Here is a 26,899-nt window from a genome sequence, read left to right as displayed (position 1 = left end):
GTGAAGCCGCGGTGTCATGTCCCCATGGGGGTCCCTGCATGGGCTCCCCAGGGGACTGGCAGTGGCTGGGATGGGGCCATGAAGTGCAGGATGTGGTTTGGGTCTCGTCTGTGAGGGTAGAGGGTCCCGGCAGGTCCTGGGGACAGCGCCCGTGTCCCCGACCTTGCAGCCCTTGTGCTCCTCTGAAGAGAGATGCGTCTCCCAAACCTCCTCTGGGCTTGTGCCTGGATAGAGAGGCCAGGGGGAGCACATGCGCTCGGGGGCTTTCCTGGCACCATTCCCACCTGGCAGCTCCTCCATCTCTATTCCCTCTGTCTCAGAGCACTCTTGCTCTTGGGGACAAACCCCAACCCCCTGGCATGAGCTGAAGAGTGACGGGCAGGGGTTGAGCTTGCTGCCAGGGAGCTGGGATCCCAGGGAACTGGGAAGCTGGGCTCCTGGGAATCTGGGCTCCTGGCATGGTGCTGCCCCGTGGTGGTCCTGGCCACTCTGGCAAGTCTCCTGTGCTTTGTTCCGCAGCGGCAGTGGCAGTTTGGTATCAACGGTGTGAGGACACCTTGGCTCGCGTCGGGGCCTTGCTGCTTGGAAGAGCTTTCTGCTTCTTTCCTCCCTTTTTTTTTTCTTTCCCCTTCATTTCTCTTTCTCAACTTCTTTTTGGATTTTAAACTCTTGTGATCTTCAAGGAAACCATGGTGCTTCTCCACCCCTCCCTGGTGTTCACAGTGCCCTTGTTTCTGAAGCCTTTTCAGAGCAGAAACTGCCGACCGGTCTGTGCTCGCTTTGAAGCAGCCTGGATGCAGTTGACACTTTAGTGGGACCCAGTTTTTGTACTCCCGTGTGAATGCTAGCGATGCACTATCCCTCCTTGGGGGCTGCACAAGCCTGGACAAAAACCTCCCAGACTGGATCAAATATGCATGGCCTCTGGTGTCCGTACTGTTACCAAGCATCCGGGGTGCCCGGGATGCTGCTCCTCAGCCTCATCCGCTTCCATCCACCTGCCTGCCACGGTGGCTTTGGGAGAAGCGGATAGTGCAGAGCTCCCGCCCCAGGGAAAGGGCTCTGGGGTCCCACCGGCCGTGGGGTGCAGCTGCCAGCCCCCCCTGGAAGGGTCACTCCTGCTTGTTTTATAAATATATATATATTTTTTGTAGCAAGGTATTGTTACCTCACCTTAGCACAGGGGGCTGGTGTGGAGCTGTCCAAGGATGCGCTCTCACCCCAGATCTGGGCTTCAGCCCCTTCCCTGCTGTGCCAGGGGCTTGGCAGCACCCGGGGGTCTCTTCCCCCCGCCCCCAGTGCAGGGTCAGTGCTTGGGGTCCCGCTCCCCCAGCCCGGCCCTCGTCCTTCCAGTGCCCATGGCCGTCTCCACCGCAGAGCTCTACACGCTTTCTTTTTCTGATGTGATTTTTAAAACCTCTGACGTTGCCTGTTTACTAGGACATTGCTGGCAATACAGACACACACACACGGACAAGGTTTTGTTTTATACACTCGCCTACGGGCATATTGTACCCTCCTGCATCGATGTCCTGATTTTGCTAAAGATTTTTAACCCCGGATACTTCATGCTGAATGACTGAACGTAGAGGGGAGTGGGGGAGAAGAACCTCCCAGCCTAGCAAAGCCTGTGCAGAGATTGTAAAGTGCTGGGGGAAAAAAAAAATGAAACCTTTTTTTAAAAGCCAGAGAGAAGTGTGCCCTGTACTGAGTTACTGTTTGAATAAAAGTTTTATTTATTGCATTGAGCTGGGCCTCGGTGTCTTTGTCGGCTGCTGTGCTGCCTGTCACCGCCTGCACTGCCCGTGGCCCTGCCTTTGTTGGATTTTTGGTTTGGTTTTGGGTTTTTTTGTCCTGTCTCCATCCCCTTGGCATCAGGCAGCCGTGGGAGACCCTGGGTGCAGCCTTTAAACAGCTTTGCTGAGCGGGAGCAACTCAAACTGTTTAAGGGCCGGGTGTGTGTCCCGGGGCTGCTCCAGGCTGCGCTTTCCCAGCGCTGGGAAAGCAGCGATGGCCGGGACAGGGGAAAGGAAGCTGCCCCCTCCCTTCCTCTGCTGCTCCCCCCAGGTGGCTCCCGCCTGGCTGTGCCCTTCCTTCCCCTCCTCGCAGGGAGCCGACGGGCAGCACCAGCAACTCCATAAACATGACTTTTCCTCCTTTTTTTCCCTCTTTTTTCCTCCTGCTTCCTCTGCCTGAGCTGTGCCCGGCGGCCCCTCGCCGGCTCGTAGCCTGGTTCCTCTCCGTAACCACCACCTTTTGTTCCCGTCAAGGGGCTGGAGCACGTCCCAGTGTCCTCCAACCTGCCTTCTCTTTCCCTTGCAGCCCCGATGTTGAAGTGGCCAGGTTTTGAGGTGCCCCTGCCTGTAGTTAGTAAGTTGACGGTCTCGGGGGGCCGAGGCCCTGGGTGTGCTGGTGTTGGGTGACGGCCGCGGGGCTGCGCGGGGACGGTGCCACCGCTCTGCTTCCACCCCTGCACCCAGCCACCTGCGTGTCCTCTGCCTTGGCCACCGCTTGTCCCCATCCTGGTGGTGGGAGCTCCAGGTGCACCTGCGCTGCCGCTGCACGGCTCCTCGCTCCGCCGCCGTGCCGGGGCTGTGCTTCTCAGGATGCTGAGCTGCTCCTCCTGCTCTGCCGCATCCCCCACTCCCTGTAACCACCTCCTTTGGTTGTAGGTCTCCGGTCTTCGCCGTCCCACCAGCGCCCGGGTGCTGCATCGCCCTCCCCAGCCCTCCCGTGGGGACGGAGAGCTGACCCACGCTAACATCAAGTTTTTTCGAGCAGCTTCTTTTGGTTGTAGACTGCCCTGGGGACATGTCTCAGGAGCCTCCTCGTTCCAACCCCAGCCATGGCCCCAGGGTCAGAGTTTCCTCAGGAGCCAGGACCCCCCTCGCTGGCATTGCAGAGCCCTGGAGAGCCCTTTCCCTGTTTCTCTTTGATCCGTGAGCTGATTTTCCTGTGGCTGCCAGAGCTGTGGGCTCCTGTCCCTGTGGCTCTTCTCTGTCAGAACAAAACCAGTTAAATAATAACCCCCTGGGTGACTCATCAAAGCAACCTTTCCTCTCCCTCCAGTCCTCAGAATCCTGGGAGGGGGGAAGCGATCCAAGGATCTGCATTAATTAGGTGGGAAATTAATTACCCTATTTTTAAGCAAAAGCCATTTATCTTTTGAGGAAAGGAAAATTGCACTGGGAGAGGTGAGGGCTGCCAGGGGAGAGGGGCTGGGGGTTTTATTCCCCTTCCTCCTGTCCCATGAGAGCTGGCTGAGAAGGGCTGGGAAACAGACCTGCCATGGCCTGGCCATGGACCTAGTGTGTGGTGCCATGGCAGTGCCAGGAGCTGAGTGGGGTTGTAGCCTCAATGGCAGAGAGGAGAGGGTTGGTGCAGCTCCCTGAGGATGGCCAAGACAGAGACTGGGCTGGGGACAGCCAAGTAGGGGGTCTGTGGGGTGCAGGGGGGCGGTCTGCAGGGTGTTGTGGAGTTCTGTGGCTCCCTTGGTCCCTGCTCCTAGTACAGGTTTGGATATGGCTGCACCCTCTGGGATTTACCTGTCCTGCCAGGAGGGGACAGAGGGACCCTCCCCGGGGCAGGTAAGGGTGCTCCTCATGTCACAGTACCCTTGTTCCCCGTTCTGGCTGCAGGACACGTGTGTGCTGGGGCTGTGTCTGCAGACCAGTGTGCTGCAGCAGCTGCAGCCAGCAATGGGGTGTCCCTGGTGGGGAACACCTGGCTCAGCCTGGCCACTCCCCCCCGGCTGCGGATGCTGCGGATCCTGGGGTGGCCAATGCCAGGAGCCAGGCTGGATTCTGCCCCGTGGCCCTGTGCAGCCAGCCCATCCAGGAGCCTTTCATCTCTCTGTGTTCTCCCTCTCCAACATTTGGCTTCTCCACAGGCTTCCCAGGTGGCATGGCATGGAGCTGGCAGGTCTGCCCGTGCCCAGGTGTCCTCAAGTGTCTCTCAGCAGATGTTCCCAGGGAGCTGTAACGTCTGTGCCCCCATAGTGGCACAATGCAGAGCTGGGTGATCTTGGGGTGCTGCCACATGCAGGAAGGGCTTAAGCTTAGTCTGGGGCGAGGGGGCTGGAGCAGCTTCTCCAGCCTCTAGCGCTCCTTGGCAGCCCCAGCTTTAGGTTTGCTGGATATGGAGGCAGGAAAACACTGCGAGGAGCAGCCCTGGCTCTGCTCTGACATCCACCACTGCTGCGGGTGAAGCAGAGAAGTGAGGGGCTCAACCCCTTCCCATATGCTGCTAGTGCTGGGTGGGTGATGGGGATACAGCTGGTGCCCCAGCCCCACTGCCACAGTCCCTCCTGCTCAACTCTGCCTTCCTCTTCCTCTGCAGAAACCCCTTTGCCAACGTCCAGCTGAAGCCAACGGTGACAAACGACCGCTCTGCTCCGCTCATCAGCTGATCCGGGAGCACCGGTGCCCGCCGCTCCCGCCTCCTCGCCGCTGCATGTCCAGCTTTCCAGGACTTCATTTTTTAGGCAGTTTATTTAATCCTGCTGCTTTCAAAGCCAAAGGCTAACACTAGTGCCCTACTTCTCTCTTCTCTAGACCCAGCTTATTCCTCTCAGGGTTAACCCCTCTGCCACCTGTCTGTCCTTTGCCCACACAGACCTGTGTGTCCTGTGTGACCTTTTGCTTCTAGGCTTAGCAGCTGCTCACCGTGGTTGGGAGAACAGTCCCAGCTGGGCAGCAGCTCTCCAGAGGAGACCTGTGCTTCAGGATGGAGCTGTGATGGCAGAGGGGAGACACTCCCCCCTGCTCCCCTCACTCCCCATCCAGAAGGGACCCCTGGGACAGGCAGGACCCCCCATGCACACCAAGGGGTGGTGGGAGCCATAGCCAGCTCCTGACAGACCCTGGCTGCCAACCCCAGGCTGGGCTGCCAGCAGTGGGGTGCTGGCACTGCAGCCCCCAAAGGGATGGGGAGGGTCCCAGAGTCCCACTCCTGCAGTGCCAGGTGTCTGTACATAGTAGGGTGTTATGGTACTGCTGTAAAAAATAAGCTAGGGAAAAAAACCACACTTTTGGAGGCAAGGGCTGTGTCTAAGTGTGCCTTGGGGTGCGTGGGGCTGTGGGGAGCCCAGTGGTGGAAGGGACACCCTGTTCCCCTCTGACAAGCTCTTCCATCCACACCTCTTGCTTGGCTGGCTGCTCTTCCTCTATTACTAGGGCTGCATGAGAGAGAGAGATAGATATAGATAATTATACATATATATATACACCTGCACACCCTCTAAGGTCATTGCTGGGGTGTGCACCCCGAGCCTGGACCGTTCTGCAGCTCTGGCTGCTGCTGCACCCTGAGCTGAGCCAGCACGGCCATCACAGCCCTGCTACAGAAACAGGGAGACAGGAGTTTTCCAGGCAGGAACCAGGTCTCCCATGCGTGAGCAGTTTTGTGCTGGGCAGAGCAGGGGATCAGCAACCTCAGAGGTTTTGCCTTTTCCATTGTGTTTGTCATTTTGCACTTTTTAATCACTGGTGCACAGCGCGGGCTTTGCTGAGCTCCAGCCCGTGGGTTTCCATGCAGGCTCCTTCCCAGGTGGATGCGCTGGCTCGTCGCTGCATCGTCCCCTCCCATGGTTTTGGAAAGCAGCTTCTCCTGCCATGACTCAGGCTCTGGCTGGGGTCTCCCATCAACGTGCTGCTGCTGCTTCCTCTCCTGGGACTGGAGCAGATGGATGGGGGGGACAGGGCAAGGGGAAGGGCTCCTCTGGGGTGGGAGAGGGCTGGGAGCTCACAGCCTGGGGTGGGGGGCATCCCTGGGGGTGCCCTTGACTACCAGACCAGCATTATCCTCTTCCAGCACCCCCCAGAACCCCCAGGCAGCCCCCCTGGGCTCCAGCCAGCCCCTGGGGCTTCGCTGCACCTCCTGGCTTGGTGGTACCTGCAAGATGTAACCTGAAATAATTTTTTATGAGAAAAAGTAATTTATGAGCAATAAAATCTGCCCCCTCCCACTCCCAGTGTTTTCCTTGGCCAGAGGCATCCTCCTGCTCCCAGAGCATCCTTGGTCTCCAGCCCCTGTTCCAGGACAGGTGCACAGAGTCCAGCCCTGCCCACGTGGCTGGGCAATGATCTGGGCAGCAAATGGCTTCAGATATTTTAAAAACTTTATTATTGGCCTGATGATATTTGACACACATGCTGGGAGCTGTATGGAAATCAGCACTGATTAAAAAATACAGCAATTATGACCCGTATTGATAAAACAGACAATGTAATAATAGCCTTTCTGTTAAAAAAAAATCAAAAAAAACCCACAACAAAAAACACAACAAAAACAAAACAAAACAAAAAACAAACCAACCCAAACCTCTCCAAGCCACAGCTCTGGCCTCCTGCTGCCCTCCAGAGGCAGGGACCTGCGGCGCCATAGACCAAACCCGGCTGCTGGGGAGGGGTCGGGGCCAGGGGGAACACGGGGTGGGGGCCAGGACCAGCACCAAGCCCCTTGGTGCGAGGGAGGGGGTGGGGAGCGCCTGGGGAGGGCGTGAAGAACCTTCCGTGCAAGGCTTACAGAAGCCTCCTGCAATGCAGGAGGGGTGGGGGGCATGCAGTGGGGGTGCTGCAGGACCCCCCCGGGTGCACAAGCTGCAGACCACTCCTCCCATGGGTGCTGTACCCTGTGCCACCAGCCATCGCAGGGTGACAGCTCCCCAGCTGCAAAGTGTTGGGCAAAGAGCTTGTGAGAGCAGCACTGCAGCTGGGGGGGTGGGGAGGTTACAGGGCAGGTTGAGCTTAAATAAAGCAAAAAAAGCAATAATTGCCATCAGGGGCTTGCCCAGGAGGGGTGTGGGGCAGGCAAAGACCCCTAGATTTTGGGGCTAAAGCTGGGACACCCCCTCTCCCCCCCACCCAAGGACTCTGGCTGTCCCCTGTGTCCTCACCCCACGTGCATGGGGTGACAGGACACAGGGCTGGGTGGCGAGGGGGGGGGCTGGGGCGAGGGGGCGTGGGGGGGGGGGGGTGTTATTTCTCACCTCAGGGTTTGGTCTATAGACCCCAAAGGAACCAGCCCTGATTTCAAGGTTTCGCTCAGCTCCGCTTACTTCCATTTCCCTCTGGAAGCTGGAATTGCACAATTATCCTAAGCCTCACATGAATTAATTAAAAAAAAAAAAAATAACAAAAGAAAAAAACCTGGAACGAAGAACCATGAGCACCCTCCCTGCCCCCCACCCCTGCAACTCATTACGTCTCTTTGGCAGCAATAACTTAAAATCACATCAATGAGGGTTCAGTCAACAGCAAATTTTGTTTTGAAGGTGGGTTGGGAGGGGTGTTTGGGGTTTTTTTTAATCCTTTTCTTTAAATACAAAAATAGTCAAGTTGGCAGGTCCTGGGGGGCCGCCCCACATGGGGGCAGCCAGGATTCACCCCCTGCCAGCCCTCCCCTTGCTCCTCCCCAAGACAGCAGGGCCGGGGTCCCGCCAGCCCTCAGGGGGACTGCTCCCCAAAAAACAAGTCGGGGCGGGGGGGGGGACCTCCCAGGCCCCACAAGCTCCCCCAAAGCTGTGCTGCCCACCCCGGATGTAGGGGGCACAAAAGCCAGCAGTGGCCCCAGTGTGGGGAAGGGGTGCACTCAGGGTGACATTAAGCAGTGGCAGCAGCTGGTCACCCCAAGGGCTCAGCAATGCCGTGGGGCAGCCGTGGGGCAGCCAAGCCACCACGAGGTGCAAGGCCAAGCACACGGCAAGGAGGGGACAAACACCACCTCGGGGAGCACAGATGGGCAAGAAGCCAAAGGGGAGACTTCACTGGGGTGGGGGGACACACACACACCGCAAGTGTTAGCAAGGTCAGGGCACTACCCTTAAAATGCTATAATTTTTATATATATATATATGTGTGTCTATATATATATATGTGTCTATCTGTACACGCACACACACAGCCACCTGCACCCGCACGCGCCGTCACCCACCGCCTGGCCCCGGCCGCGCCGGCCCCGCTCCCGCTCGCAGCAGCCAACGCGCTCCTTCCTTTGACACAATCTGCCTCAAAAATCCAGAGCTGGGGGGAGGGAGCCCCTGGGTGGCCCCCGTGCCCGGCCCCACTGTCCTGTGCCAGCGCCCATGTCCCGGCTGGCTCACTCCCGGTCACCGTCTTCGCTGCTGCCTGCAATGACAGGAGATGCAGTGTGAGGGGGGGGCAGGGGGTTCTGGTATTCCCATGGGACACCCAAAACTTTGGAGAGGTGACTGTCCCCGCGGGGCACAAGGGCAGGGTGTCCCACACATCCCATGGTGTCTGGCACTGGTGGGATGGCAGCTCTTCGAATCCCTGGGGGTGGCAGGGGGATCCCAGCATGTGGGATGGGGACTCACCTCCTATGGAGTCCATGTCCGAGTCAGAGACGTGGGTGATGGAGAACCGGGACACCGGGGCTGGCGAGACCGTGAAGCGGGAGAACTGGATGGGCAGCACCTGCTTCTGCACCGTGGCCAGCGCGGGCATGGCCGGGGCAGGCTCTGCCGGCGTCCCCGACAGCGGGGACAGCAGGGACGGCTTCACCGGCATCAGCGGAAAGTCATCGTCCCACTCGAAGCCGCCACCTGTGACACAGAGGAAGGGGGCTGAGTTCACTGTGGGTGTCCCCCCTCCCTGCTCCACCGTGGCCCCCACTGACCCCTTGCCCCTTACTCTCTTCAGAGGCGTTGCCATCCGAGGAGTCATCCGAAGTGCCGACCCTGTGGGGCGGGCTGGGGGGGCTGCCAGCAGCTGGAGGCTGTCCCGAAGGCTGGGGGGGCTCTGGGAAGCTCTGCTCAGCCAACTCCCGTGTGGGGCTTTCCTGCAGAGAGGAGACAGGTGGGAAGGGACCCTTGCTGGAGCCTCCTGCCATCGCTCCTGCCATTGGGAAGCGTGGAGGGGCTGTGCCCAGAGACCATGCTGGGCCTACCCCATGGCCACCCACCTGGTCGAAGAGGTAGATGGTAACATCATCATAGAAGGAGACAGCCTTCTTCTTGCGCTCCAGGTCCTCGCAGAAGGACTCGGAAAGCAGGCTGGGCATCTTGAGGAGGCTGCGCAGATTCCTGCCACTCTGGCTCTCGGCCACCACAATGGGCACGGCCGCCAGCTCCTCCTCGCTCTCCTCACTCTGCTCCTGGATGTTGTAGCAGCGCAGTTCCTCGTCCGACTCGTCACTATCCTCTGTGTCCTCCTCTTCCTCCTCCGGCTCCTCGTGGTGCTCAGAGGCAGCTGGGATCGGGGAGAGGCCGGGGGGTGACTTGTCCCCTGGTAGCAGCGTGCTGGGACCCCCCGGCGCATCACCCACTGCAGTCACCTCTGGGGGCAGTTCTAGTTCCCCAAGCCCCAGAGTGGGGGGCACAGTCTGTTCACCCCCAGCTGTAGTTCCCCCAAGTCCAGGGACACCCTCAGGCACGTGGATCCCTCTGGCAGACACCAGCTCCCCGGGGCTTGTCAGCACCGGGGTCAAAAAGAAAGTCTTGGGTGGCACAGAGCCTGGGGGACAGGGATCGCCATCGGGTCGCCGATCAGTGCCAGATCCCGGCCCTGTGGGGCTGGCTGAGGCACCCTTGGCCACTGTCCCCCTCCAGTCCCCCGCCAAAACCCCCACTGCTGGCAAGTCCACTGCCACCACCACGCTGGGTGCTGCTGGGGGGCTACTGGGTGCCCCTGGGGGGTGCAGTGAGTCGTCTCCCGGCACAGGGGCTTGCCCAAGGTCGGGAACGGGGTGTCGGGAACCCTCCTCTGCCTCCGGGGTCCGGGACCCGTCGCTGTCCTCCTCATCCTTGGGGCTGCGCTCGGCCTCGGGGTCGTAGTCAGAGAAGTAGGCAGAGTCACGGTAGGGGTTCTTCTCGGCGAGGCTCTGCAGCTCGGCCCCGAGGGAGGTGGAGAGCTGCATGTCAGGGACCAGACCCTCACCCTCACCCCCTGGCAGCCCTGGGGGTGGCTTCCCCAATTGGCCAAAGGCCTCCGGCTCTCGGGACTCATGGGGCTCTTTGAGGACAAACTCAGGGGATTCGTTGTTCTCGGTGTCGTAGCCACTGTCCAGGGCCTTGGGCTGTCCAGCAGGCACGAAGGCAGTGGGGCTGAAGACTTCACAGGAGCTGGCAGTGGAGGGGATGTCTAATGATTCCAAGGAATCCGGCGTCCCCACCTGCTTCTGCAGGGACTTGAGTGCTGGGGTCACCTCAACCCGCTCCGTGTAGTCCCCAGAGAAATCTGTGAAGACTCCGGAGGTCAGCTCTGCCGTGTCCTCATCGCTCCCCTCATCTGTGCTGGGGAAGCTGGTGCTGGAGAAGGTCTTGTCCGGTGTCCGGTCTGTGTCACCAGTGGCACACACGCCGCTCTCGGCGCCAGCGTCCCCAGGCACTGGCACGGGTGCCGTGGAGGCCTCTGGCGCGGGCTGGGCACCGCCTATGCCAGAGTCAGCAGGAGGGCCGGGGTTTGGGGCAGCAGTGCCGGCCATGGGGGCGGCCTCCCCGGGCCCTGGTGCAGCCGCAGCGTGGGGCAGCAGGCTGGGGGCAGGGCTGCTCCCTTCTCTGCTCTCGTCCAGGTGGGCATCGTGCTGGGGCCCGGCTGGCGGGGCTGTGCCGGGGCCCCACGGCGTGCTGGGGCTGCCAGCCAGCGCTGCTGCCTGCGAGCAGCCGGAGGTTGATGAGTCACGGCCGTGCCAGGCCTGACGCCGCGGGGAGGGCGAGTGGCGTGGGGAGGAGCTGCTGCCGGTGCCGGGGGGCTGATCCTGCCGCGGGCGGCGGAAGTCGAGTCCCGGTGGGGACCCCCCGAGCTGGGGCTGGGCGCGTGGCACGGTGCCCAAGGGCTTGGCCATCAGCCCCCGGAAGGTGATCATGCGGCGGTAGCACCAGCTGTCGCCAGCCGAGGGCTCGCAGGACGCGGGGCTGCCGCTGCCGATGTTGTTGTTGGAGGAGCTGTTGGAGGCCCAGGGATGCTGTGGAGCTGGGGGGCTGGCACCCTGCAAGGGGGGGCTCCCAGGGGGACTCTCCTCACCCAGATCCAGCGTCACGCAGTCCGGATGGGCCTCGCTCTGTCTTGGTGGCTGCCCATCAAGGGGGGCTGCCTGCAGCTCCCTGTATCCTCGGGGGCTGTAGGCACAGTTCACAGATGGCGAGACGCCAAGAGGGTCAGTGAAGATGCCGGGTTGGAAACTGGGGACAGGCCAGTTCTGGCTGCCTGGCTGGGTGGGCACCTCCTCCAGCAGGTAACCCTCAGCCCCATGGCTGGGGGACGGCTCGTAGCCCCGCAGCTCCTGCCCCGTGCAGGGGTAGGGGTAGTACTCGGCGCACTCCCAAGAGCCCTCACCCACCGGCGCCTGGCCCAGCAGCGGCTCCATGCTGAGGGAGACAGTAGGGCTGCTGTCGGAGTCATAGGTGCCACCACCACCACGGGCACCCTGTGCTCTCCAGCAGGGCGGGGGGCGCGGGGACCCTCGCTCGCCCGGGGGGCTGTAGGTGCACATGGCGTAGTCCAGCTCAGCGCTGCCCTCCCCAGGCCCCTCGATGCGGATGTAGTACTCACTGCCGAGCGAGGGGCTGTGGGCGCCCAGGATGGGCACCACGCCAGGTGCTGGCAGGCTGGGACAGCCCCCCGGCTTGCACTCATAGCACGAGGGCGAGACCCCCAGGCTCAGGCGGCCAGCAGATGTGGCTGGGTAGTAGAGCTCATGGTAGCGGGCGGCACTGCTGGGGCTCAGGGACCCCAGGGGTGCCTGGAAGTTCTCGGTCTTGGTGTGCTCCCACTTGTACTCGAAATTGAGGCCGTGGCTGGTCTCCATGACAGTGAGGATATCGTCCCCGTCCGAGGGGAAGCCGTCAGCTGAGAACTGCTCCAGTAGCGGGAAGGAGGAGAGCTCGGCACCGTGGTGACTGGCGCTGGTGCTGCCGTTGGGTTTCATGGAGTTCCAGCGCTTCTCAAACTCCTCCTCGGCCTCCGTCGCCCCTTTGGCGCAGAGGTAGGAGAGCAGGAGGTGGACCTCCTCCGCCGTCGGCCGCTGCTCCGGCTGCAGCCAGCAGAACTGCATCACCTCGTACCTGCCGCGGTGAGGGGTGGGGGTCAGCCCTGGCCCCCCACCCACCCCGGGGATGGGGAGAGGGAAGGGGCAGGAGGTGGCCGTGGCCCAGCCCAGGTCCTCACCAGCGCTCCGACAGCGACAGCTTCAGCTGGGGCTTGGGCAGTTTGAGCTGCTGCTCCTTGATGGCATAGGCGAGCACTTGCCGGTCAGAGTAGTGGTCATAGGGCTGACTGCCCAGCTCAAACAGCTCCCAGATGGTGACACCCAGTGACCTGCAGACAGGGCAGGATGCTGGGGCTGTGGACAGACCCACATCCCACTACTGCCAGCCCCCAAAACCCACCCACTCTAATGCTGCCCTCACACCAGACCCCTCCCTCTGCACCCCCCAGCTGCCAGCCCGTGCTGTGCCCCCATGTCCCCACCCAGACTCACTCACCAGACGTTGCTGGCCTTGGTCTGGTCCACGATGAGCAGGTTGCCGTGCACCTCGTCGATGAGCTCGGGCGCGATCCAGCGCAGCGGCACCCAGAGCTGGTCAGCCGTCACGAAGTAGTCGTCCTGCCAAGTATGCAGGGTCAGTACGAGAAGAGAACGTCAAACCTACGCGGAAGGGACTGGCCACGCCACCACCAGAGCTGTCCCCAGCCCCGCCACCCCCTCGCCACCCCATTCCTCCCCCTCCAGTCCCTCCTTCCCCCATGTTCCCATTCTTAGCCCCCCTCAGCCTTCTCCCACTGCCCCCGCCTCTACTCCCTGGCTGGACAGACAGTCCCCATGACAACGTGCCTGCAGGGCTGTGGCCCTGGCCCAGGGGCACGTCCAAGCCCCCCAGGCACTATCAGGGAGCTCCAGCTGCACTGTAGTCTGCTGGACAGGGGACCAGGGCACTCAGAGGGACCACACACCCCCTCTTTGTGTTCAGGGGGAGCTGCTGAATGGGGGTGGGGGGACACAAGGCTGGACAGGGGGCAGCTTGTTCCTGGGGTGCAGGGTAGTCTGTGGGGCAGCATCCTCTGACACTGCCCCAGCAAAACCTCGGGGGGGGCTACTCCAGCACTGCCGGGGATGGGAGATGGGTACTTAGGGGGAATCCTGCAGGGCTCCGTGCAGAGCCACAGACCCGGAGGCCCCCTTGCCCAGCCCCAGGGTAGTGCTGCGGGGTCCCAGCTTGCAGCCCCCAACCCCCTCCTTCCCCCAAACCAGCCTTACTCTGTACTTGCAGTGCGAGAGCCCATAGTCCCCAATCTTGACGGTCAGGTCAGCGGTGAGCAGGCAGTTCCGCAGGGCCAGGTCGCTGCCAAGCAAACCCCGGGGCTGTCACTGCCACCTCAGTGGCTCTGGGGGGGGCACCCACCGCCCAGGGGACGAGGGGACCCCCCGGGGCAGTGCCGTGGCCAGTGGGCTGGCAGTAGGAGCAGGACGGCTGTGGCTGTGGCTGTGGCTGTGGCTGCGGCTGTGGCTGTGGCTGTGCAGCGCGGGGCCAGCGCCCTGGCTGCCGGGCGTGCCCATAACCAGCCACCAAATGCACAGCAGGAATGCCTGGGCGGCTCCAGCTGCGCCCTGTCTGTCCATCCGTCTGTCCGTCACGCGCTGAGCCAAGTGGAAAGCGGGTGTCCCAGGGCAACGTGAGCCCTGGCACGGGGACAGGCTCCCAGGGCGGCTGCTCCAGCCCTGGAGGGGGTCACAAAGACGGAGCACACGCGAGACCCCCAGTATGGCAGGCCCCACCGAGGCTGGGGTGACCCTAGGGAAGCCCCTTTCAGGCACAGCCAGGAACACCTCCCATTCCCCCAATCCCCGTGAGGACCTGCAGAGCCTGGTGTGGGTGGGAATGGTCCGATGGCCCCCGATGGCAGTGCACCCCCTCCTCAACAAAATCACTGATGCTGGAGTCTCTGTCTGCAACTCACTCAGCACCAGGATATTGTTGGGCAGGAGGAGCAGTGGCGGGGCAGGAACATCGGCATTCTGGGGACCCCCACAGCCAGACCCCCCGTACCCCAGGCCAGCCTACCTGTGGATGTAGTTGTTCCTGTGCAGATGCAGGACACCACAGGCCACCTCACACGCCATCCTCTGCAGGGTCAGCGGGTCAGGGGCCATGGCCTCAGCCCCTCGACAGCTCCGCAGATACCCCTTCAGGTCACCCTGCCGGGCAGTGCCACTGTCACCATCCCTGGTGCTCAGCTCACCAGGGGCTCAGCTCTGGCACCATGCACCCTGCCCTGCCTGCAGCCTCCTCCCCTCGTGTCTCAGCCCCACGGCAGCACCTCAGACTCACCAGCGGGCAGAACTCCATCACTAGCAGGTAGGGGGTGACCTCAGCGCACTGGGCCAGGCACTGCAGCAGGTTGGTGTGCTGGAGGGCCCTGGGTGGGGCAGAGCAAGGAGGGCATGTTGGCACCATGCCAGCTGCAGCGGGGGGACAGCAGCAGCCCCCCCAGGAATCATCTCCTGGTTTCCGCTGGTGCTGTACTGGGGGCTGCCGGGAGCGGGTACCAGCACGTCCCAGCACCCCAGGACGTGCCACAAAGGGGCACTTGTTCAGCTCTGCCAGGGCAGGGAGCAGCTCCATGCACCGCCGCCCTCCCCAGCCCATGACCTCACCAACCCCAGCACAGCCCTTGTCCTGCCACAATCATAGAATCATTTTGGTTGGAAAAGATCTTTAGGATCATTAGGTTCAACCATTAACCTCTGAGCCCCAGGGAGATGGATGGTGGGGCCAGAAAATCTTGGCTGGGCACCTCCACAGAGCTGCCAAATGTGGAGCAGAGGGTACCAGGCACGAGCCACCAGCAGCCCCGCTCCCAGCTGTGCCCGGTGCCGCAGCAGCACCGCGGAGCGATGCCGGACGTACCTGTAGGGCTGCGCTTCCTCCAGGAACTGCATCTGGTCCTGCACACTGGCACTTGCCTTCAGCTCCTTCACCACCACCTGGGTGCTGTTCATGCCCGAGTTCACCTCCCCAAGGAACACCTGTGGTGAAGGACAGGTTCATCCCCTCCGTCTGAACTCCAAACCCCAAACTATGTCCTCACACCAGACCTTGTCCTCTCCCCAGACCCCATCTTGCCCAGCCCGGGTCCTGCAGCCACCACCCCCCGGGGTGTCCCCAGGAACCTGCTGGTGCCACTCACCTTGCCGAACCAGCCATGCCCGATCTCCTTCAGGTAGAGCAGGCTCTGCCGCCCCAGGTCCGCCGACTTGAGGAGCTGCACTGTAACAGAGCACATCCAGCTGCCTGCGTGCCCTCTTCCCCACCGACCCACCCAATTACACCCCCAGTCCCAGCCAAGCCCCGGTGTCCCCACCGTGCCATCTGGTGCCAAGCCCTGCACCGCCCTGGGGGGCTCCAGAGCAGCCCCCACAGCTGCCATCTCCAGGGCATCCTCCTGTCCAGGCATCCTCCTGTTCCAGCCAGGGGATGCAGGGCACCAGAGTCCCCAAGCCGGGTGGTGGCAGCGAGCTGGCTCCCTGCCCCTTCTCCTCCCCAGGGACCAGGGAGAGCCAGGCCAAGCCCAGAGCTCTGGCATTTAGCCCCTTTCCAGTCCCCCGGCACAGGTCCTGCCCCTCAGTCACCCATGCCAAGGGCGGGCAGCAATGGGGCCATTGTTGGGCTGCACCACCTCGCACTGCGCCGGCACCGCCACGCTGCTGCCCTGCTGGGGGCTGGGCAGTGGTGCTGGGCAGGAGGGGCCACGGCCGGGTGCCCCCCACATTCCTCGCCCACTCGCAGGCTTGTTTATGTGGGACTGGGGCTTGTGGGTTTCACAATTTGGGGTGCCCATGCCCTAGAAGTCTGCATGATGCTCCCCCAGACTCGGGACAGGCCATCAGGATCCTTGCACAAAGGAACAGTAGAAGCCCCCACCAGGGACCTGTCCCCTGCCCAGAGAGGTCTTCCAGAGCCAGGGTTCTGCTAGGGCCATCAGCAGGGGAGACCCACCATCCCCACCCCATCCACAGTGATGCAGGACCCCCAGCCATGGCACACAGGGGTCCCACCTGCCCCAGCTTACCTGAGCGCCCTGGCTGCTTGGCCATGGGCAGGGAGACCTTGGTGAGGGGCAGGATGTAGACCTCGGGGCCATGCTGGGGGGCAGGCGAGCCCTGGGCCGAGAGCTCCGTCACGTAGTCGTCCCCCTCAGCGTTCTCAAACTCCTGGGCCAGGCGGCACGCAATGCAGGGGACACACTGAGCAGAGACAACTGACCCCGCGGGTCCCTCGCTGCCAGCAGCCATCCCCATACACCGCTCTGCCCACCTCCCCAGCACGGGGACCCCGAAGTCCCACCCTCCCGGCACACAGCACCCCACCAGCTGACCCGCGCCATGGGGGTGGCGTGGGGCAGGCACCCCGGTCCCGTTACCTGGCGGCGCTGCCCAGCCAGCCCCCGGCTCCCGAAAGCCGCCCGGGCGAGCAGGTAGGCGATGGTGAACATCCCGCCCAGCCCAGCCTCATGGTGCTGCCCACCCCGCGGGCAGCGCGGCCGCTCCGTGTGCCCCGCAGCGCGGCACGGCGGGCACGGCCAGCGGCTGCCCCGGGACAGCTGCCCCTATATAACCCCTGCGGGGGCACGAGGGGGCTCATTGTTCCCCTCCGGCACGGCGAGGTGCTCCGGCCGGTGTGGGACGGTTACACAACGGCCCTGCGTGTGTCCCCCCCCCGCCTGACTCCCCTCCCGCCGCGGGCGCCACAAGCCTCCACAAAAATCCCAGCAATTAGGGAAAAACCGTTTCTCGGCACATTCTGTGCCTGTGAGGTCAGGGCGCCTCCCACCCCCGGGGGCGTGCGGGTGGGACCGCCGCGGCCCTTAACCATGCAGTGACCTGGCCCCGCACAGAGCCGGCAGCCCGGGCGGGTCAGGATTTGTCCCACAGTGATGCTGAGCCCTACAGCATCCAGGGTCTGCAGAGCAGGGAGCTTGGCTGGATCAGGATACGACCAGCAGCGATGCTGAGCCCCACAGATCCAAGATCTGTGCAGAGGGGGCGGAGTCAGGGTATTTCCTACAGCGGTGCTGAGCCCCACAGATCCAGGCTCTGCAGCATGGGGAGCCTGACCGGGTCAGCATAGGACCCACAGAGATGCTGAGCCTGGCAGCAGCAGGGCTGAGCTCACCTCAAGCACCAATCCTGAGCCAGGACACATCCTGCACCCGGGCTGGCCCTGGCAGTAGCGGGGGATCCCTCACCCCCAAGGAACCCCCCACCACCCGGTGTCCACAGGTCCCCTCATCCCCAGCTCACCTTGAAGCCGATGTCCCCCTTCTTGCAGCACAGACAGGTCAACATGAGGAAGATGAAGGTGAAGAGCCCCGAGAAGGAAACAGCCACAACAGCCAGCGAGGAGGACCAGGAGAGCTCGCTAAGGGGGGTGCCGGCTGCGGGGACAGGAGGGGCGCGGGCTCAGGGCCAGGGGGACACGGGGAGGGACAAGGCTGCACCAGGGGGGCCTGCCCAGGCAGGGGTCAGGGGATGTGGGGACACAGGAGGGCACGTGGGGGCTTTGGCAGGGGGGAGCAGGGATCCCAGCACTGCTGTGCTCCCTTTGCTGGCTCAGGATGGGTGGGAGGCTGAGGAGGGACCCTAGAGCTGAGGCAGGACCCCGGTGGCACCTGCAGGGAGGGGGACGGGGGCACAGTGCCCGTGGATGTAGGGTGGCAATGACACCCTGTGGAGAGGAGGCTGCACTGGCTCGAGGGTCCCAGACACCCAGAGTTTGCCTGCTGGCAGGTACAGCAACAACAGCAGCATCCCCAGCACAGCAGCATTCCACACCAGGATGGCTGCTGCACCCCAAAGCCAAACAGATGCTGCGCCTGCTAGAGCTGGGAAGATGGGAACCATCTCCTGCCCTGTCCCACCCGTGGAGCCTGGAGATGAGATCCCCGGGAAACAGGTCTGCCAGAGCCCTGCCAGCACTGCCAGGAGCCCCCAGCTCCTGCTGCCACCAACATCTCTGCCTCTGCCCCATGCCATCCCAACTGCAACCACCACTGGCAAAACCACAGCTCCTGTCCCCGAGCCCTGTCACCAGCTCCAGACCCCTGGCCACTGGGCACAGGGATGGGGACATGGCTGCTGTGGCCTCCAGGCACCAGCACACCACAAATCCAGCACCCATGGCCCCACTCCAGCCCGTGCCGTGTCCCCTCGGGGTGACAGGGAGGACAGTGGTGGCAGTGGTGGTCACAGCCCAGCTGCCAGTCCCCACCAGCCCCCGCTGCAGCTGCCACATTACTATTCTGGCCAGAGCCTGCACGAACAACCAGCGTGATTGTGGTGGGAGGAAGCCGGAAGGGCCACGGTGCCGCCAGCGGAACCAGCCTCGCCGGGGACCTGCAGCCACGAGGCCAGCGCTCTCCCCGCGGGACATCGGGGCTGGGACGGGTGTCCTGCCCTAAGCCAGGCCACCGAGAGAAGTGCTGAGCCCCTCACGGCACCCACAGACCATCGCCCCATCACCAGCCCATGCCCCAACCGCGCTGCCCCACCACTGCCCCCCGTGCCGAGACTTGCCGCACTGCCAGCTCCCAGCCGTGCCCCCGCTTCGGCGCCTGTCCTTGAGAATGGCACCTGAAGGGCACAGAGGATCTGGGGGACACGGTCCTGCCACCCCAGCTGCTCCCTGGCACTGTCCAGCACCGCACGGTGTGGACACGGAGCACCCCGGCTCCATGTGCGCCGGCACAGCCCGGGTGCTGCCAGACTCTGCCGGCACTTGGAGGGGAGCTCAGAGCCATCTTCTACGGCTGGTGATGTGGAGCCGAAGCCGGGAGGAGCGGGGGTGGTGTTCCCCCTCCTTCCAGCCCGTTTCCATGGTGAACACACTTTGTACCGCCAATGTCACCATTTTCCCTGGATAGTGGGACAGCAAGAGAGAAAATGACTCACTGAAAGGAGCCTTTTGAACGGCGCTGGGAGAGCAGAGCTCGGCGAAAGGAGCCTTTCCAACGGGGACTGTCAGCTGAGCCATGGCTCGGGAACTAGAGCTGGCTCTCCAAACCAACCAGCCTGGTCCTGCCTCAGTTTCCCCATTTGCACAACCAGCGACCTGGGAGCTGTGGCCAGCCCAGCCAGAGCCGGTTCACCACCACCACTGCTGCCATCCAGCTGCCTGGGCAAGTGAGTGTGGCCCTTCCCTGTACCCATGATACAGGTTTCGGTGCAGGGATGGAAAATGGGGCAGTTCAGGGGCCAAATGCTCCCAAACCCAGGTCGAGGGCACGTGCAGCCACAACTGCCAGAGCACCAGCATGCAGGGCACACTGGGACAGAGGGAACACTATCACAAACCCCCCCCACCCCAGCCACAGGGGTCCCATGGGACTCTTCCAGCCACAGCTCTGCACTGTTCCTCCTCCCAACGACCCATGCAGAGCCAGCCTCGCCACAGGGGTCCAGCTGAGAACAGCTGGCTTGGTGCATCCTCCATCCTGGATGGACGCCCTTAACACCCAAGTGCAGCCCTCTCCCTAGGCCAGGGCACAGCACCCTGCAGCAGGTGGAAGAGGCTGGATTTGGGCAGGGAGTAGCACAGGACTGGGGCAGGGAGCAAGGCAGGATCAGGGCAGGGAGCAGGACAGGATTCGGGCAGGGAGCGAGACTGGATCCAAACCCATGGGACTGACCAGCAGCTCCAGCCATCCCCAGCCCCAGCAGCCATCCCAGCAGACTCAGCCCTAGGATCGTGTTAATCCCCTGGTCCGTGGGCAGCTTCCAGGACAGCAATTTCACAGCCCACAGGACGAGTGCTCTGCTCACCCACACGCATCCAGGCGGCAAGGAACCATCCGCTGCCATTTAGCACGAACCACACGGCTGCTCCTCACTATCTGCCTGCAGCTCCAGAGGGAAACTGAGGCACTGGGAAGCTGGGCAGTGGGGGAGAAGCAGATGACCCCCGGCTGCTGTGCCCCTGAGCCCCGTGCCACTCATCAACACCCACCCCGGGATCTCAGCATGGATCTGGTACTCACAGCATCCTCTGCCAAGACACCGCGGCATCCACACCACAACCAGGGTGCAAGGAAGCAGCACCATGAAGCCCCCAGCCCTGGAGACCTTCTCCCATCAGGAACAGTCGGAGTCATTTAGGCAACCACTCTGGTGATTAATAGATCAGTTAATTCTAAATGCAAGGCACGCCTTGTTAATCTGTTCTCCTTATGTATCTTTTAATGTGGGCTTATTTTACCAACGCAGAAGTATTTTAAAAGCATCGATTCTTGCCTCTTAATTCTGATTTTATCATCCTGGCATGAATTAGCAGTAAAAAAACAATTAGACTGGGGGGGGGGAGGGGGGGAGTGGGAAAGATCATCCATCATTTTCTAACATGATGAAATAAAAATTAGGACTGTAATAAGCCCAGGCCAAGCCACATCATTGTTGTGCACACACCAAGCGTGTCTGCCTGATTAGAAACAAAAAAATCCAGTTCCTCCATCAAAGCTGTCCCTGCCGCAGAGCCAGGGCCCAACCACCAGCCACTTGCTCCATTTTCTGACAAAATAATACAGCAAAAAGCACAGCAAGCCAGAATCAATTGGTTATTCAACCCAAAATCTCTTGCGCGGGGTTTTAAAGCAGGTGGAGCCTCCCGTGCGGGCAGGGATGCTCCGGCTGCACCAGAACCATCCCGCTGTCCCGAGGGGCGGGGAGTGACCTGGACCCTCCACCCCACCCCTGCCCGCGTCCCGCCAGCACCGTGCTGGGATCGGTGCCGGGACTGGCTGACCGGGCTGCCCACGATCACGGTACCGGCCGAGGAGCCTTTACGTCACATCGGGGGGGAAGCAGCGCGGGGCAGCCTATTTTTATCCGAAATGCTCGGCGTTACGAAACGAGAGGCTGCGGCGGCAGGAGGGAGCGGTGGAGGAGCAGGACCCCGCGCCGAGGGGCGAGCGGGCAGGGGGATGCTCAGGGGGCAGGCAGAGACCCCCTGCCACCAGGCACCCATCCCTCCAGCTGCTCCGGCGGCAAAGCCGGGGGCTCCCCGGGGGCTCCTCCCCAGCAGAGCCGCGCCGTGCCATGGCTGGGAGGATCACCGAGCAGCCCGTCCCACACCTCAGAGCCACACGGTGCGTCACCACGAGGGTCACCACGAGGATCACCGAGCCCCTGGCAGCAGCCAAGGGCACATCACAGCCCTGCACACCCCAAAGCCACCCAGAGGGACTGGGTGAGGGGTGCAGAGGGGACCCCAGGGACTGTTGGCAATGGGCTCCTCCAAGGTGGTAGCAGCCATGGTGCCAGCAGAGCAGGAGGTGGCCAGAGCCACCCAGAGCTGAGGTGACCAGTCCCAAGCAGCAGGACGTGCCCCAGCCCACAGCACAGCCAGGAGCTGGGATAAGCCTCCAGGATGTTTGGGGCATGAACCAAAGGGAATGATTGGCACCAGCCAGCCTGGCACCCCTCTGCACCACACCTGCTCCTGGCCAGCCCCACAGCACCCAAATCACCCACCACAGGAACACTCAGAGCAGGAATCCCAGAAAACTCCCCACTTTGCCATAGTGATGGCAGTGGGGATAAGCCAGGGGTGGGAAAGGGTCTCAGCCCTGCGTGCTGGGACAAGCACCCAAGCACAGGGATTTTGGGAAGACACAGGTCCATGGAGGCCACTGTGATGGCCCGGCAGTGGAACACCCTGGCACAGCCAGGCCAGGAGTGCCCACGGCAGAGCAGGCAGTGCTGCTCCACTTACTGCGTTTGCCTACGCTGGAATTTTCCTTCACTCCAGTAATTAAAACAAACCACTTCACCACGGCTGCTGGCACCAGGCTGCAGAGGAGGCCACTGGCCACGGCTGGCAGAGGGGAAGGGACGGGAAGCAGGATGCTCCAACACTTGCTGCCCCCATCCCAGGCTGGGGGACGGTAGCTCTACAGGGAATCCTGGTCCTGCTCCTCCATTCCCCAGTGCCAAAGCCCCCCACTCCCACCAGCTCCTCATCCTCTCCATCCCTCACCAGCCCCAAGCAGCACCATGAGCCCCACACCAGCTCTAGGGCAACCTGGCATTCTCCCATCTCTGTTGTCCCCCTGCCATTAGCCCAGGCCAGAGTGGCTCTGAGCTCTGCTGATGGCAAAGGCCACCATGGCAGTGAGTGCCCAGAGGTGGCCACAGGGCAGGCTTTGGCACTCCCCGCGCTCTTGGGGGGATTAATGCCCAGAGGAGATTTATTTTCCTGCCAGTGGGCATGCTGAGTCAGCATGGCTTGGCTCCTCTCTGTGCCAGCCCTGTCACCCTCCCACCCTCCCCACGGCCACCTCAGCCCAGTGTCCCGCACCGTGTCCCTGCAAGGTCCCTTGGGGACATTCACTGGGGCAGGAGTAGCCAAAGACGAGCAGGGCATGGCCAGGACCACCATCCCTCCATTCCAGGCAGACGAGTTGGTGCCCCACAGGATAGAAACAGGCTGAGCCATGGGATGAGTGTGGCCCAACAGCCCCTGTGACCCAGCACAGGAGCTGCCTGACCCAGCCAGTGTTCTCCAGCACTGGGAATCAGCAGGATGGCAAGGGGCAGAAACCTGGGACTAGGCAGAACCCCCAACTTAATGCAGATCCCTCATGCCAGTGAGCAGGTCACAGTTATAAGTGCAGGTGCCAGCACAGCCCCCCACCACAGCCCCGAGCTGGGCAGCACATTGGCAGTGCTGGTTCTGCACCCAGTGCCACCAGATTGGCAAGGCTGAGGCGCATGGCACGGCCGGGTGGGTGCTGGAGCCCCAGTACAGCCCAGAGCCCACAGTGCCGGGTGGGCAGAGCCTATGGGCTGCTCCAGCACAGTGTCCCATGGAGGTCTGGGAGCACCAGGCAGGGAGCCCATGAGTCACAGCCTGTCCCGTCCTGGGAGTGTGGAGCCTTCTCAACCCCGGTGTATAGTAATTTCTGCTAATTGGCTTTGACAGGGATCCGTATCACCATCCCAAAGGCAACTGCCTGTGTGCACAGGGTGGGGAGGGAGGGAAGGAGGAGAGAAGGGGGGAGCAAAGCAGCACCCCCAGAAGCGGCATCGCCGGCTGCCCGGATCCGTCTCCCACCGAGCAGGGCCCAGCTGCACTGCGGAGCTCTGCCAACACCATTCCTGGGCTGCCAGGCTGTGCCAGAGCAGGGGGCTCACCACCCTCCTCTGCCTGTCCCTGGCACCCCGGAGGCACCAGCACTCACCCCCTGCCTGTGCCTGGCTCCTCCTGTCTGACAGCCTGGATGGACGGACAGACAGACCCTTGTTATCTCCCACACTGGCATCTCCCATGCACCAGGAAACACAACAAGGAGGACATCAGCTACACTGCTGTGTTACACTTCTCCCCATTGCTATCACTTTCATCTCTGCCTGCTCCAAATCCTCCCTTTGTGTCCAGCCCTAGCAGCACCTTCACCCATCCTGCCCAGCACCGCTGGCAGCCAGTGGCACAGCTGGTGCCCGAGTGGGAACATGGAGGGTGCCCAGCCCCAGGTTTGGGTTGTCAGGGTCCTTCTGGATGCTACAGCTCTTTGCCATCACGGTCCCCAAAGTCCCTTCCCATCCCCATGCCAAGAGCAGATGGTGATGCCAGACACAGAACACCAGCCCTCACTGAGCTGTTGCCACCATGTGGCCTGGGGCAGAGAATAATGGCATGAACCAGCCAGAACCAAAACCACAGGGCTGGGGGACACCCTGCCCTCCCTCCACCTCGATCCCCCCATCCATCTCCAGTTGGTCCCAGTGTGACTGTGCTGCCCTGGCACACAGAACTCCCAGGACCCAGCTCCAGGACCCAGGTCCCACAGCTGGAGCAGGGAGCAGTGACACCACAACCACCAACACCTCACCAGCCACTGCAGGACAAGGAGAAGGGCCAGGGCAGCCCAGGGGAGGAAGAAAAGGGGAAGAAATAGGTGGGAAGGGAGAAGATGTTTCTCACAATTCCAAACCACACTCTAGGGTCTGAGATGGGAAAGTGTGGGCTAGGAGCAAGGAGGGCAGCTGGAGCAGGCAAGGCAGGCAGGGCAGGCAGCAGGGCAAGGAGAGGAGCAGCCCTTTCCCCCCAGCAGAGAAGTCCTCATGCCCCCAAGCAGCTGCCATCAGCTTCACCACAAGAGGACAGGGTGTTACTGACCCCAAAGCAAAGCACTGCTCACCCTGGTGACACAGGGAACACTTCTGCCTGCTGCATCCAAGGTCAGAGCACTTGTGTAGCAGGGAGTGAGCACCCAATTCCCACAGGAAGCCCAGGCGATCCAGGCTCCAGGCTTGGGGCAGGTGGCACCTCTCACCAGTGGGGCAGTTGGATGTTCTGCTGGTGGCTCCTGTGCTCCATGTGGGAATGTCTTTAGGTCTGGCCTGTGGATGGGCACAGCGAGATGGAAACCATGAGGCCAATGGCCTGGGACCCCTCCCTGGGTCCCCTGGCTCTGGGAGTGAAGGTGTCGCCCTGAGCAGCACACACCAGCCTGGGCAGCCAGCACAGCCCGTCACAGACACAGGCACATCTGTCGGCCAAAACAAGAGGCTTCAACAAAAACACAAGCTGAGGCCCAAGCTGCAGTTGGCACATCCTCTCGGCACCTCCACCCAGGTGACACCACTGTCACCATTCCCTGCTGCTGGCTCAGCCCATGGCCTGGTCCCAGCAGTTGCAGCTGCCCGCTGTCCTTCCCTGGAGGATACAGGGACATGACTGTCCCTGCTCCCCACGAGAAGCCAGAGCTCCCATGGCCATCCTGTCCCCCAGCCTGGGTGCCAGGGTGCCACCGTGCCCCGCAAGGCGCTTCCCTCCTTTCCACACTGGCACATGTCAAACCCCAGGGAATCCAGGCTGGTGCAGGCTGCCAAACCGACAAAATCAACAAAGCCATGAAATAGAGAACACGGTTTGTTCCCCTGTTAACTCCTGTCCCCAGCAGCAGCCGTGGGCGGCAGCCGTGCGGCAGCGCCCCGGGCCCGGGCAGGCGGCAGCGCGGTGACAGGCAGCGGCGGCAGCCTCCTGCCAGGGGGATTTTGAAATCAAAGGTGCAAACCCCCAGGTCGCTGGGATCAGCGCGGCAAGGGGGCATCTCGATAAAAACCCAGAAGAAAATCCCACCGGAGGCTGCGGGCAGAAATCACGGCTCCGCTCCCGGCGCAACCACAGTTTGATGCAAATAAAGAGGTTTCTTCCCAGACAAATCAAAACCCAGCGGGCAGGGGACAAAGTCCCTGGCAGCCCCGGCGTGGTTCGTTTTTAAATTGCTCCGCGGATTCAGCCTGTTCGCAGCCGCCAGCCTCAGGACCAAGGGAGAAGGAACAGCAAGGGAAGTAGGGACCGGACCAGGAACCCGGCTGGGAGGGATGCAGGAGCCCGGCACCGACAGCCAGAGCCGCCACCGCACCCGGTACCGGCACAGCTTTGCCTCCTCCACGGTGATGGAGGCGGTGGGGGCAGAGCCGCGGCACCCTCGCTTGGCTGCAGGACCCTGACACAGGTTTTCCCCCGGTTTGGTAAACAAAGAGCCGGTACCGAGAGCATCGCCAGCCCCGCCGGACGATCCTCGGCGGCTTCTCCCGTGGGCGGCGGGTCCCGGCGCACCAGGAGTTCCCGTCGCCCCGCACCGGGAGCGGCACGAGGCGAGGGGCAGCTGTCGGCTTTTGGGAAAGGAGGGAAAGGCGGAGGCGGGGGGAGGCCGCTGCGGCAGCCCCCAACCACGCACACACAAAAGCCGTCCCCGGCTCCGCTCCCGTGTCCGCAGCATCTCCCCGCAGCGGCGACGCGGCCGAGGCCGGGAGACAGCGCCTTACGTAACAGCCTGCACCCCAAAACGCCGCTTCCCGAGCCCCCCCGAGCCCCGCCGGCTCTCTCAGCCCAAGGGGGCCACCACTAGCCCCCCAGCTGACCAGCGTCCCAGCAGCTGGGGGCTCAACCGTCTTCCCCCCTCTCCCCATCACCGTCTTTCTCCCTCTCCCCATCACCGTTATTTCTGGGGGGATTACTCCATTCCCATCCCAGAGATGCCTTCAGAGGCAGCGCAGCCCCCGGGATTCCTCCGCGCTCTCCAGCCCCCGGGGAATAAAATGCCGCCCCCGGTTTGCGGCAACCGGTCCCACCGCCGCACCGAACCGGTTCCTCGCGGCGCGGTCGGGGTCGGGTCCGGTTGGGCAGAGCCGGGAGCCCCCGGGATCAAGTGACATTTCAAGGCAACGGGGGATGCTCCGGTTCCCGGTGCGGCACCGGACGCGATGCACCGGGCACAGGGGCTGAGCCGGGGACGGCGCGGCGGAGAGGTGGGGTGGGGGGCTACCCCTGGGGGGCTCGGGACGGAGGGGGAAGCGGGGCTGCGGCACTTACCGGGGTCGAGGTGTGAGCTGAAGGCCAGGCTGGGGCTGGGGAAGGCGGCCGCCATGGCGGCGGCGGCGGCGAGGCGGGCCATGGCGCGGCGGCGGGAGCCTGAGGGCCGCCGGCTGCCGCTGGCCCCGCGCTGGGCTCGGCGGCGGCTCCTCCTCCATGGCGGCCGCCGCGGCCCCGCGCCCCGAGCCCCGGGGAGGGGCCGCGCCGCCGCCCAGGAGCGGGGGCTGCGGCGGGCGGGGGGCGGCAGGTGGAGGAGCCGCAGAGCCGGGACCGGAGCGGGACACGCTGCTCCCCCGGGACGGGACGAGCCGCCGCCGCCGCCCCCGCGCGGTCCGGATAGGGTGAACGGGACCCACCGGGAGTGGGGTGGGGAACCTCTAGGAGAGGGGCTGGCACCTCCGGGAATGGGGCCAGGATCCCCCAGGAGCGGGGCTGGGATCTCCTGGGGAGGAGGATCAGGAACCACCAGAGTGGGGCTGGGATATCCCAGGGAATGGGGCTGGGACCCCCTGGAAGCAGAGACAGGACACCCTAGGAATGGGGCCAGGACCCTCCCAAGGCACCGGC

The 26,899-nt window shown here is 62.9% G+C and overlaps 2 protein-coding genes across 15 annotated transcripts in view; one reads left to right on the top strand and one right to left on the bottom strand.

Annotated features, from left to right (window-relative positions):
• Positions 1 to 5,965, top strand: part of BAIAP2 (BAR/IMD domain containing adaptor protein 2) — a 43,274-nt gene extending 37,309 nt beyond the window's left edge. For 4 of the 12 annotated variants that reach the window (XM_051635167.1, XM_051635159.1, XM_051635164.1 and 1 more), the window contains one exon: positions 4,339 to 5,965. In XM_051635167.1, the coding sequence (XP_051491127.1) occupies positions 4,339 to 4,408 (70 nt within the window). In that variant the 3' untranslated portion in view covers positions 4,409 to 5,965. Of the gene's footprint in view, positions 1 to 519; positions 1,749 to 2,322 lie in introns of those variants that run through there. The other 8 variants (XM_051635161.1, XM_051635172.1, XM_051635168.1 and 5 more) reach the window with 4 other exon arrangements.
• A 1,468-nt stretch (positions 5,966 to 7,433) lies between these two features.
• Positions 7,434 to 26,414, bottom strand: AATK (apoptosis associated tyrosine kinase). 3 transcript variants are annotated; one of them, XM_051635123.1, is made up of 14 exons: positions 26,333 to 26,414; positions 17,260 to 17,393; positions 16,029 to 16,170; positions 15,147 to 15,226; positions 14,867 to 14,985; positions 14,288 to 14,375; positions 14,021 to 14,154; positions 13,216 to 13,300; positions 12,443 to 12,564; positions 12,126 to 12,275; positions 8,923 to 12,022; positions 8,652 to 8,799; positions 8,336 to 8,563; positions 7,434 to 8,126 (listed from the first exon to the last, which is right to left on the bottom strand). In XM_051635123.1, the coding sequence occupies exons 1-14, from the start codon at positions 26,412 to 26,414 to the stop codon at positions 8,098 to 8,100; spliced, it is 4,641 nt and encodes a 1,546-aa protein (XP_051491083.1). In that variant the 3' UTR covers positions 7,434 to 8,097. The 3 variants fall into 3 exon arrangements, with proteins under 3 accessions (XP_051491083.1, XP_051491086.1, XP_051491084.1); XM_051635126.1 differs by lacking the exon at positions 26,333 to 26,414 and adding an exon at positions 25,957 to 25,972; XM_051635124.1 differs by lacking the exon at positions 26,333 to 26,414 and adding an exon at positions 24,150 to 24,253.
• Between the last annotated feature and the right edge of the window lie 485 nt (positions 26,415 to 26,899).

Source organism: Apus apus, chromosome 17 (assembly GCF_020740795.1).
Source record: "Apus apus isolate bApuApu2 chromosome 17, bApuApu2.pri.cur, whole genome shotgun sequence".
Lineage (NCBI taxonomy): Eukaryota > Metazoa > Chordata > Aves > Apodiformes > Apodidae > Apus > Apus apus.
The sequence above is the reverse complement of the archived record's forward strand: the minus strand, read 5'-3'. Positions and strand labels throughout refer to the sequence as shown.